Source organism: Hippocampus zosterae, chromosome 4 (assembly GCF_025434085.1).
Source record: "Hippocampus zosterae strain Florida chromosome 4, ASM2543408v3, whole genome shotgun sequence".
Taxonomy (NCBI): Eukaryota; Metazoa; Chordata; class Actinopteri; order Syngnathiformes; family Syngnathidae; genus Hippocampus; species Hippocampus zosterae.
The window spans coordinates 17,909,056-17,921,737 of record NC_067454.1 but is presented as its reverse complement, the minus strand read 5'-3'; the positions used below and the strand labels follow the sequence as shown (position 1 = coordinate 17,921,737).

General features: G+C 43.5%; 1 protein-coding gene across 1 annotated transcript in view; it reads right to left on the bottom strand.

Moving 5' to 3' along the window:
• Nucleotides 1–12,682, bottom strand: part of fbn1 (fibrillin 1) — a 69,415-nt gene that overhangs the window by 35,315 nt on the left and 21,418 nt on the right. The window contains exons 9-21 of the mRNA XM_052063740.1: nucleotides 11,798–11,923; nucleotides 8,351–8,503; nucleotides 8,010–8,267; nucleotides 7,784–7,936; nucleotides 7,564–7,683; nucleotides 6,365–6,490; nucleotides 4,485–4,607; nucleotides 2,528–2,650; nucleotides 1,641–1,793; nucleotides 1,253–1,306; nucleotides 859–984; nucleotides 645–770; nucleotides 433–552 (exon numbers count right to left, since the gene is read on the bottom strand). Coding sequence (XP_051919700.1) covers nucleotides 433–552; nucleotides 645–770; nucleotides 859–984; nucleotides 1,253–1,306; nucleotides 1,641–1,793; nucleotides 2,528–2,650; nucleotides 4,485–4,607; nucleotides 6,365–6,490; nucleotides 7,564–7,683; nucleotides 7,784–7,936; nucleotides 8,010–8,267; nucleotides 8,351–8,503; nucleotides 11,798–11,923 — 1,761 coding nt within the window. The remainder of the gene's footprint in view (nucleotides 1–432; nucleotides 553–644; nucleotides 771–858; nucleotides 985–1,252; nucleotides 1,307–1,640; nucleotides 1,794–2,527; nucleotides 2,651–4,484; nucleotides 4,608–6,364; nucleotides 6,491–7,563; nucleotides 7,684–7,783; nucleotides 7,937–8,009; nucleotides 8,268–8,350; nucleotides 8,504–11,797; nucleotides 11,924–12,682) is intronic.

Sequence of the window (12,682 nt, the reverse complement as noted above, 5' to 3'; positions counted from 1 at the left end):
ATTGTTGAGAAATGATTTCTCGTGGTCTCATTGTTTTCATATCCCAAAAATATCAGGAGCAGAGCTGTGTCGACGTTTTTATATTCACTTTATACTGTACGGATGTGCCGTGATCGAGTAGTTATTTCCGATGAACATGTATTAAAAATACAAACAAAAAGAAGATGTAGATTGGACAGGTGTGTGAACCAGATTTCTTGGGACAATTTTAATTTAGTTGACATTAATTGTCATATTCTTTTTTCTAATATTTTAATGTATAATATACATGTATATTATAATAATTATTATTTTATTCTTTTTTTTTAACGAAATGCACCCAAATTTCGTTGTTTGCAATCAAATGACAATAAAGGTGATTCTGATTCTAAAGTAAGACAGTATACTAATTATCTGTAGGATAGCATTGTTCAAAAAAAAAAGTCTACTTACCAATGCACTCAAGCCCAGAGCTGTCCAGGGAACTGCCCGTTGAACACAAGCAAACAAATGACCCTTTGCTGTTCACGCAGTCCGCATTTACACAGGGATTAGACACACATTCATCCACATCTGCCGGAAACAAAATGAACAAAATGACGGATCCCGTATTTGCTCCTGGTTGCAGACGTCCTATCATCATCAAAAGTGAATACATCACAGACCTTCACAGATATCGTTTTCCGGACTGAAGCGGAATCCTTTGGGACATTGACAGCTGAAACTTCCAGGTGTGTTCCTGCATAGGCCGTTATCGCACAACTGCCTGTTAACCAGACATTCGTCAATATCTGAGGAAAAACACACAAATGAAGATTTTGCACGTGCCAGCTTTTGATGTCCAATATTTTCTGCCTGGTGAAAAGCCAAGCCCCTTACCAATACAGTTTTTGCCACTCAGGTCGACCTCAAAGCCTTCATTGCAGGTGCATTTGTATGTTCTCAGCATGTTCTCACAGACGCCATTATGGCACAGGTCCGGATCGAGGGCACACTCATTAATATCTGAGAGGACAAAGACGGCCATTTACACATCCAAAGAAAAAAAAATATTCGGTGTTGATCGACATAAACATGATAACTTATCATCATTTTAGAATTTTTCATTGTCAAAGTTAAGAGAACTTCCTGTAGAAGATCTAAAAACCTTTTCGGACTTTCCTTGGACACAACTGTCGCCGTTGGACGCCATAAAAATAAAAACAATACTATAGTAACTGATTTCCACAGCCCTGTCGTAATAATAAGAAACGGCACACAGTGGCATCCGTACCTCTTGCATCTCCAGTTGTGCCGATGCCATTTGGACATAAAGCCAGGAACTCAGCTGCAACACAACACAGTTTAGTCAGTTCAACCAAAACCTTTTCTAAAAATTCAAGACATCCGATACCATGCTATTATCGATTCATATGCTTTGTCATGCCTGGATGGTATATTTAGCCGTCTCTTTAATGCGGTGCAGTGTTGGCTTTCCGGAAAGAGATTTGAATTAGGTGGGAAAAATTGAATTGAGATTTGCCTGTTTGACGTATGTGTATGTGCTCTTGCTGGAACCAGCGTGTCAAAGCAGGCCAAGTGTTTGGGGCATCCAGTGTCAAATCTGTGTTTTGAATTAAGAGGGTGGGAGGTGACTCCATATGTGACTTGAATGTTCTTACCAGAGTTTTGCGGTGGGCAGGGTTGGCAGGGCTCCCCATAGGCGTACTCGATGCTAGCACAGCAGCACTCGGATTTGGTCACAGCTCCAAATAAAGGCCGAACACATTGGCCTCGCTTGTAACCGCCGTAGCACGAGCTGCGCATGTGTGTGTCTGTGTCATATGGACATACCAAACAGAGTGAGTGTGTGAGAGATGAGGCAGAAGAATCTAGGGGGAGGCTCACAAGAGAAACAAGGAGGCAAGAAGAAGTAAACAACAACAGAGGGAAAACATGCCGTTGTTTCCCTCTATATAATGTCCAGAGGTTTGAGGCATTCTGCTCCGCTGAAATCATCCTGGTGACAGTTGACCCTCAACAAACATCAACATTTCATTACCATGACAACACCCACAGAGATATTAGGCGTGCGAAGCTGTTCATCGTGAGACTGTGACAAATCGTGACATAGTTAATTTTCTTTCTACATGGTTAGGTTATTGGGAAATATATATCAACACTGAAGTGGATGATATTTTGCTTTTCATTATTGTTTCAACCAAATTACTAGGTTAATGAGCAATTTTACATCGGTGACTTTGTAGGCTTAGAGCTTTTAGAACTCCCCAAAAGTCATGTGTTCAGTATCACTGAAAAAGTGCCAATGGCGTCTTCATTGGAATCACTCAGTCATCTTGAAAATGGAGCAGTCATGAAACGCCAAGGTCCTATTATAAGCTGCCAAACATTTGCACGCATACCAGTACAATGGGCAGTTTAAAATGTGTTTCCTTTATTTTATTTGGCTCGTCACTGTTCTTGATGAGGATGTTTAAGAATGAGTGTGTCACTCTGTGCGCAAGGAGCCTCGAAGCACCCCTGGACATCTAGCAGAAGAGTTTCTTACCGACACAGACACGTCCATCCAGGCCAACCGCCATCCCTGACATGCATTCACAGCGGAAAGATCCTTCCGTGTTGACGCAGTGGCCATTCATGCACATACCTGGAATCTCACACTCATCAATGTCTGGAAGGAGATAAACAAAAGAGGTTGGGCTTTTTTTGAAAACAATATAAATTCAACAAAAGAAAAATATTGTGTTAAGCCACTTTCTGCCAACATGTGCGATTTTATTGGATAACTGAACAGACTGAAATTCTCAACACATGGAAAAAAAAGTGCCCCGTGAATTTACTTCCAGCTGCAGCGTGGCATGGCTACTTTGAGTATGACTCGACTGATTGGAAATTGTCGTGAAACGTGTGGCCCTGAATCAATTCCATGAACTCCCTCACACCATGGTCTTGAGCATATCACATTGATGATCGTGATAAACGACAATGCTGCAAGCATGCAGATGGTTTTTGGTTTGCTGAGAGAGACGGGGGACTCCAGGGACCTTTCTGACTCACGTTTCATTAATGACTACATACGTCAGCACACTTCACACACACCCTATGACTTAACTAGGTCAGCATCTCCATACCAAATCCCAAATTGAACAACATGACTTCAAGTCATCTTTTTCCCTGTCTTATTTGTGAACAATTCTAATGCTTTCAATTTTGTAGTTAAGAAGCCACAGTTGCACTTTGTGTTTGACGAGACAGTACAAGGTGTTTATCCAAATTAGCTGCCCCGTACCATTCAAAATGTTATGTAACATCACAAAAAATATATATTTTTTAATTGTACAGTATTGTCCCATCTCCATAATTGAGGCAACACACGATTACTGTTTGGCACGCCAAAAAAACAAAACAAAAAACATCCAACCAGTGAGCCACTCAAACACACTTCTGCTCAATCACAGTTCCACAGTGGAAGACAGACAGAAGGTCATCAAATCTAACATACCTGCTATTACATTTGTAGTTGACAGCAGGATATCATAGATGCAGCCATGTCTGCTTTGGTATAGAATAATTTTTCCAAACTCGGACTAAACACGGCAGTGGAAAATCCGTAACGATAGACCATCGGAATATCCCAAAACCTGTCCAAAACCGGCAGTTTGCGTTGTGGCTGCAAAGCACTAGTGACAGTATTGTAGCCCAACCTATTTAGTCACCCAGACCTAGTTTTCCACCAACACACGGTACACAGGGCAGTGTCCGCACATGCTTTTGGCTGTGCAGTCAAATATTAATTGTGTTACACTGCACTGCAACAGTCATTTCGTTCTGATCATTATTACAATTGTTGAAGTTTACATAGTTTGTACAAATAACTCAGAAATCCTCATGCTTTGTTGTGAAATGTTCACCATACTGTATTTCCAAGGGTGGGGCAATGTTAGAAAACATTCTGAAGGAGTTTCAAAAGTTTGTGGAAATTTACTATTTATGTTTGGGTTCAGTCCCAATCTCCCACGAATAGCAGGGGTCCATTGTAGTGTCTGATACAATCCAATTGGCATTCAAGGATGTATTTGATGTACTGAGGGTAACAGCAGACTCATAAAGGTGAATGTTTGACTGTCTGTCTGTCTGGCTTGTCAGTGGAAAAGCTGCTTCTCCTCCATCTTATGTTAATTTTACGACAAGGTCTTTTCCCTGTACATGAGCATGTTTAAGATGGTTGGCTGCTCAAGAACGTCAGAGCAGGCAGGCCCCAGCGATCCACATGTCCAGCTGGGATGCTGCCAGGATGCTGAGGGATTTTTGCAAGGCTTTTAAGGGGATATTTTTTTTGTTTGTTTTCTGCCCTTAGGACACTCACAACAGAACTACTACAAACAAGGCATGCGGCCACCCTCCAAGTTTACCGAAATAAAGCCACCTACGCCAATGACACACTGGACAAAGTGAGGTAAGGATTACCAAGTATCAGTAAGCATAGAAGGTTGTGACAAACTCACCTACACACATGCGCCCACTAGCATCGAGTAGGTAGCCGGGTTTACAGATGCATTTGAAGCTGCCATCCTCATTGATGCAAAGTCCATTGAGACACATGTTTCGGATGAGACACTCGTCTTGATCTGAGGACAATCACAAACTAGTTAATGGATGTTATTGCATCACCAACTTGTCATTCGTCACACACGTCCCAAGCATGTCTACTAGGGGCTGACATTTTTTAGGGAATGCTGCGGCTCTAGGGAATCCAGCGGTGCGGGAGTGGGAGTCATTCTGAACAGGAGCAGGAAGGAATTGGAGTCATTTTAACCAAGATGAGACGGGATAGGATTTTTATTTATTTATTTTTTAACTGTGGTCAGAGAGGGTCGGGCTTTTTTTTCCGTGGACGTGGGATGGTACAGGAGAGAAAATCCACTTCTGGGTCTCTCTCTAATGACTGTGATTTCTCATTAACTCACTACTGATATAACTTTTATTGTGTTTGAAAGTGAGTGTAAGATATGAGAACTTCCAATTTTAATGACTATGAAACTATCGAGATGAATTAGAACAGGGGTCTCAAACTCATTTTTGTCGCTGGCCACATTGTAGTTACGGTTTCCATTGGAGGGCCGTTGTGAATTTTTGGAAGCCATATACTGTAAATGTTTAATCCCCTCCACATGTTACATACACAGCGCACAACAAATTGATGAATAACTAGCTTTAAAATCAGAAGTCAAGAATAATGACTGTTATTGTGGATTACATTTGACATTTTGAATTTTTGGGTCAGACTTTAACAAGCATCATGAAACTTGACATGCTTGATTTGCTTTCACGGGCCAGATAAAATGACGTGGCGGGCCAGATTTGGCCCCCGGGCCTTGCCTTTGACACCTGTAAATTAGAATATCCACACGCATCTTTTGCCTATAGCTAATTGCATGCAACAGTTCGAGAGATAGTGTGATCTGGGCTGCAGATTCTATGAGGAGGCCTTCACCGATGTTGATGGCAATCAAGTGGATCATTCCGATCTCGAGGAGGGCTGCAACCAAGTACAAAACGGACTCAAAAACTCAAAAAAACTCTGTGCAATTAATGTGTATTATGAACACATTCGGGGTGCTACAGCTGGGATAGGCTCCAGCATGCCCGTGACCCTTGTGAGGATAAGCAGTTTTGGAAAATTGATGGATGAATGGACGTATTAAGCACTGTGTCTGCCTTTGAAGGGTTAGTATTAAACATCAATGTCCCGGTAAGATATAGGTTACTTTAAGCGATCTTAGTTCTAGTCCACCCATTCTGACCCATTTTTGACAAAGCATAATACTATTTGGGTGTAATTTTAGAGTTATGTGAAGAAAAGTATTTTCTTGGAGTTGTCTGATTTTACAATTGCATAATTTGTATTAGCTTAGAATACGCAACCCCTTCCTCCCAAAAAACCCCAAAAACAAAACCAAACATTAGCTTTAATCTGGAAACCATCTCATCCATTTACAAATAAAGGGGGATGTCTGCTTTTGCATTTGAATTCTTTAATTGCATTTGGGAGAAGACTTTCTCAAATTTCAACACTTTCGTTTGTGTCCAGTGGCTTGCTTAAAATCAGTGGAAGGCTACAACTTGTAACCTTGGAAAAATGTTGGACTTGACATGAAATATATGACATTAAATAATGAGCCAAACAGACAACACCCTGGCATGAGCAGTTGCTCATTATAGCACCAAACAGCCTTGAAACACCCTGTTTCCAATTGCCAAAAGCCTCTTTGAGCATAGACTGAAAGAGTAGCAAGGTTCATTAGACAGGATTACACTGACCACAATCAAAAAAGAAAAAAAATCCCCAAACTTGTATTCCATTAACGCACTTGTGTTGACTCACCCTGACAGTTTTTGCCATCCGTTGAGATCTCAAATCCGGCATTGCAGACACAGTGGAAGCTGCCCTCTGTGTTCACGCAGCGACCGTTGTTGCAGATACGACCATTGGCGACACATTCGTCCAGGTCTGAAAAACAAGGCTGTCATCACGAACAGAACATTCTAATGTGTGTGTGTGTCTGTCTGTCTGTCCGTTGATGCCTTTGTGTGCATATTTGAGTATGTATGTGTTGGTGAGTGCAGTTGTCCCATCAGCAAACTAATTCTGCAGTCCCTCTCACACATAACTGAAATCCTCTCTCACTCACCACTGAAATCCCTTTACACCACACCAAAATACTCATAGCAATACCGAAATAAACCTTCAGTTATGTGTATGAGAGCATTTCAGTAGTCACTACTGTGAGTAGCATGTGAGATTATGTCAGATGTGTGTGAGTGAAAATAAAATCTTTATCATGTGAGAGTGTGTTTTAGTAGTGAGTGTAAGATCATTTCAGGTGTGAGAGTGTTTCAGTACTGCGTGTGAGAGGTTTCCCAGCAGTATGTGTGAGCATTTCCGTGGTGTTAATGAGCAAAAAAATACAGTGGCATATGATATGTTTCAAGGGTGAGGAGGAGAACATTTCAGTTGTGTGAAAGAGAAAAAAAAATCAAGCTAATGTGAGAGCATTTCAGTTGTCTATATGAGAGCATCTCTGTCGTTCGTGTAAACGTGTTGAAGTAGTCACTATTGAATGTGAGTCCAAAAACAAAAAACTGTCGTTTGTGAGAGTATTCAGTCGTGGCTGTGCATATTTAGTTGAGAGCATGAGAGTGCTTCAGGGGTTGGTGTGGGTGCATTCCCATTGTGTGTTTGAGAGCACTTCATTAGGGTATGTGAGCAAAATATCAGTGGTGTATGTGTATGAATTTTAGTAGTGTGTGCTAGAATATCTTAGTAGCAATAGTGAAAAACATTTCGGTGGCAAATATCACAGCATTCTCAGGAGTGTGTGAAAGAGTAGGTGAATGTGTGTGACTTTTGTGTATAACAGTGTTTCAGTTGTGTTTGTTCATGTGAGAGAAAAAAATTATTGTGAGTGACAGCATTTCAGCATTTCATAGGGTGTGTGAACGCATTTCAGTTGTCTGTGTGATAGCGTGTTTTGTGTGTGAGCGAGGTTATGCTGAATGTATGTTTATGTGTGTGTCCGTCACCTCTGCACTCTGTCTTGGTTGCTGTGGACTGGAATCCGACGGGACATCGACACATATAAGACCCGGGGGTGTTCACACACTCTCCATGAGCACAAGGGCTTCTCTCACATTCATCCTCATCTGCAGTGTAAACATCAGGTGCCAATAAACATTGTCACCATCATGTTTCTTCTCTCCAGTAGAAGAAATAACACACTCTCTGAATCCCGCAGTGGCTTACCAATGCACACGTTTCTCCTGTCCAATGTGAAGCCCATGTTGCACTCACAGCGGTAATTAACACCCGGCAGGGGGATACATCGGCCGTTCGGGCAGAGGTTACGATAGGCTTGGCAAATGTTGGTGATATTCTGGGTTTGGATGATGACTGGACCTGACAAAAATAGGCACAAACATATCATAAAGTGGTCATTTCATCATCATGTCTAAACTGTCGTGTGGTGTACCTGGAGGAGGCTGTAATGGTAGCTGTCCTGGAAACTCGCCTTGACCCGGGGGACGATCCGGGGTTAGATCTGGATAATGACCCGGCGTCCAACCAGGTCCTGGTCCCGGTCCTACTCCTGGTCCTGGGCCCTGACCAGGAGTATGGCCCGGGATATGTGGGTAGATGCCTGGAATGTCAGGACTCCCCGGACCACGTCCAGGTATGATTCCCCCAAATCCAATATCGGGTAACTGGGTGCAGAGCTTCTGGTACTCTTCTACAGTGAAATGAAAATACGTCTTAGCAATGAAACATGACAGCACATGAAAGGGAGATGGCTCATGCGAGTGTTAAACCGACCTGCTCCGCGAATGGGACACATTTCCGGAGTGGAGCCATCGGACCAGCATCGCCCGCTGTCACAGCAGCACTGCATTTTGGTCAACAGCTGTGAGTTTTGGTTGGCACAGCGCCCATTCAGCAGGCTGGCGAAACAGTAACCGCCGCGAGCATCTGTGGGAAACCCCATGGCATAAAATCAATGGGACCGATGGAACATGCCCCGTGTCGTCAGCGTGGTGAGGAATAAAAAAATATATATATATATAAAAATCCTCATCTCACCCCTCGGGTGGTGTCCGTCCCTCATTCAGCTCGGGTCCTCTACCAGAGGCCAGGAAGCTTGAGGGTTCTGCGCAGTATCCTTGCTGTTCCCAGCACTGCACATTTCTGGACTGAGATGTCCGATGTTGTTCCCGGGATCTGTTGCAACCACTCATCTAGTTTGGGGGTCACTGCCCCGAGTGCTCCGACCACCACAGGCACAACTGTCACCTTTACCTTCCAGGCTCTCTCCAGCTCCTCTCTGAGCCCTTGGTATTTCTCGAGTTTCTCGTGTTCCTTCTTTCTGATGTTTCCATCACTTGGGACGGCTACATCCACTACAATGGCTTTCCTCTGCCCTTTATCTATGATCACGATATCTGGTTGGTTCGCCATTACCATCTTGTCAGTCTGGATCTGGAAGTCCCACAGGATCTTCGCTCTGTCATTCTCCACCACCTTCGGAGGTGTTTCCCATTTTGAGCTTGGGGTTTCCAGTCCATACTCCGCACAGATGTTTCGGTAGACTATGCCAGCCACCTGGTTATGGCGTTCCATGTAGGCTTTCCCTGCCAGCATCTTACACCCTGCAGTTATGTGTTGGATCGTCTCAGGTGCCTCTTTGCACAACCTACACCTTGGGTCTTGTCTGGTGTGGTGTATCTGGGCCTCGATGGCTCTGGTGCTCAAGGCCTGCTCCTGAGCAGCCAGGATGAGTGCCTCTGTGCTGTCCTTCAGGCCAGCCCTCTCTAGCCACTGATAGGACTTCTTGAGATCGGTCACTTCAGTTATGGTCCGGTGGTACATCCCGTGTAGGGGCTTGTCCTCCCACGATGGTCCCTCTTCCAGCGCCTCATCTTCTGTTCCCCATTGTCTGAGACATTCTCTGAGTACGTCATCCGTTGGAGCCTTCTCCTTGATGTATTCATGGAGCTTGGATGTTTCATCCTGGACAGTGGCTCTCACACTCACTAGTCCCCGGCCTCCTTCCTTTCGGCTTGCGTACAGTCTCAGGGTGCTGGATTTGGGATGGAACCCTCCATGCATGGTTAGGAGCTTTCGGGTCTTAACGTCCGTGGTCTGAATCTCTTCCTTTGGCCACCTTATTATTCCTGCAGGGTATCTGATCACTGGCAGGGCATAGCTGTTTATTGCCCGGGTCTTATTCTTGGCATTGAGCTGGCTTCTTAGGACTTGCCTCACTCGCTGGAGGTATTTGGCCGTATAGCGGCTGGATAGCTCAGTAGCGGCTGGATAGCTCAGTTGGTAAGGCATCGGTTTGGCATATGGGAGACGGTGGTTCGAATCCCGCTTGGGGCAAAAATGAGCACATAACACCATCCAGTGTGGGTCCTTGGGCAAGATCCTTCACGCTAATGCCTACCTCATACAATTATGAGAGACAATAAAACGAATGACATGCCGGCTCAGACGTCGCCCGGCCAGAGCACCATGATGAAAAATGGGCAACTGGAACAAAGCGGAGATGGGCGAGATGCGATAACATGGCTCTGTTGGAATGCATGGGGTTACATGCAGAGAATGTGGGCTAAATGGTTACTTCGAAACCCACAGTCACGGTTGACCGCGAAACAACTAGTAGCTCAGTGTTCCAACATCCACAAACGGCAACTGCTGTCACAACTTGAGATAGATGAGGTACAACGCAGGTTCCATGGTGAAGGTCCCCAGGCCGCCAGATCAGAGGAGGAGGTCATACAAGAGATATATATATATACGATTCACATTTTCCATCATTCGCGAGATGGAATCCATGTCAACAGTTCCTGGCACTGGAGATGCGCATGACTAACACTAAGCTTCTAGTTAACACAAATATATCACTTTTTTTCTTTCGCACCCAGACCCAACTGTCTTCATGTGGTGAGGTTTGACTCAAAAACATGTGCTCGATCCTCCAGGCAAACGTAAGAATCAAACCAAAATGTTTGGTGTAACTAGACAGAAAGCCTCAGACATTCCCTCCACATAACAACCTCTCCTAGTGAGAAGAGTGAATGTCTTTGTATATTCTATGCGCGTGTGTGTGTGTGTGTGTGAATTTTTTGACCGCCTGGACCCAAATTCCTCGATGGTGTGGGTCAAAGTGAGCTGCACTTTACAGATTTCTTTTGTGATGATTGCACAGCAATTAGATATATAAGATGCAATGAACTTACATTAGATATAAACTAAACCTAAATAAATGTTTCAAAACAACCCGTTTTCAAGCTTTTGATGCACATGTACCTGAAAGTTAAATACAACCGAACTGTAGCTGTACCTTAATTTGTGCCACACTACATTATTTAGTCAAACAAGCATTGACACTCACGTCAACGCTTAAGGACAAGTTTGTTTTCAATGACAATTGGTAGCAACGTGGAAGGAGTCGGAAAACCCGCAGAAAACCCAAGTAAGCACGGAGAGAGCATGCAAATTCCACACAGGAGCCTAGAGCTCAAACTTTCAAACTCCTGCCTCAGAACTGTGAGGCGGATGCTCTAACCACTCACTTGTTGAGAACATGTCAAAAACAATGTGGACTGTGCACCCACAAAAAAATTGTGCTTTGAATTTATCCACTTTCATTTTGTCAAGTGGCTGCAAAAAATAGATTCGTCAGGTGGTTGTATTTCCTGCAAACACTTGACGGGAGAAAATTGAGTAAATTCAACACTGATATTTTTTTTAGTGTGGATGAAAAAAACATACAAAAGAATTTCGACAGTCAGTCACCAATTGCAGCTGCAGACGCAGTTGGTTCCACTCATCTAAAACTTTATGCAAGATGCACTTGGGCACATTCATACGGGAGCGATCAAGAGCATTTCCCCAAACTTTCCCAGCAGAGTTGAAAGCACAAAATGGTCTACATGTTTTGGGCGGATGAAAAAATCAAGATTGATTTCATGCTGAATAATTAATTGCTTAATGGGTGTGCCCCATACTGAGAAAGCAACTCATTGTTGAGGAACTGGAAACAAACAGCTGACCTAAATTCTACCAGCTGGAAGGTTGAACCAACTTTCTTTCGCAAGAAAAAAAAAACAGAACAGGGGAGATGTCATGGAGACAAAATGATTCCCTCAAGCTGTTTTTCTCACGACTTATCTGATTTGGTCCAAAAAAAAAAAAAAAATCACGACTAGCCGATAACCACATGCAAGGTTAACAACAGCTCGCCCTGCCAAATGGACTCACCTATACACCTGGAGCCATCCATCGAGACGTAATATCCCTGCGGACACTTGCAGAAGTAACTTCCGGCAGTGTTTGAGCATTCGCCAACGCCACAGACACCCGGAATGTTGGAACACTCATCAAGATCTAAGCAGAGGACAGGTGTGATTTTCTTTCTCAAAATCGTTTGTTTGTTGCAACTGGAATGTAATCACAACCGGAGATGAAAGACTTTCTAATGGAAACTTGAATCTGTGTCAGAGTGACCCAAGCATACACAATCTACCATATATTATGAAGGACATTGAATACTTGGGCCTCTGTTGCACGTCACCAGACACACTATACTGTGACACACAACTGTTGAACACATATTTTACACTGTCCAGATATTTTCCAGCAATTATTTTCAGCCATTTAAAAAAAATAATAATTGGGCATAATGTACTGTATTTTACCATTCGTATGAATACCACAAACTGCTCAATGTGTTTCCCTCGATTGCCGTCTGGAGTTAAAATTGGTCTGGAATTTCTCATATCCATGTGTTAATGAGCTCTAATTTTTCACTGGCACACGACTGGTCTTAGTTGAGGAGCCGTAGGGTTACCAAGAGTTTTGCGGCACTGGTTATACAAAACAAAAAAATGATTCCGCACTCCCGCCGAGAGTTAAATGTCTCCCGAGCTCCATGTGGCTGTAATATTCAGATGGTTGAGCCTCACTGATGGGGAAAATAAAAATTCAAGCCCATTCAGAGTTACAAAAACCTCAATTTGGATCAAAGAACTAAGAGAGGATGCATTTTTGGTTTAAGGCTTGCCCAAGACCCAAACGCGCATGTGTGGTCCGTGCTCGCAAAGCAATCATCAGTTCACCACGCCTGGCATCAGCTTAACCACAACT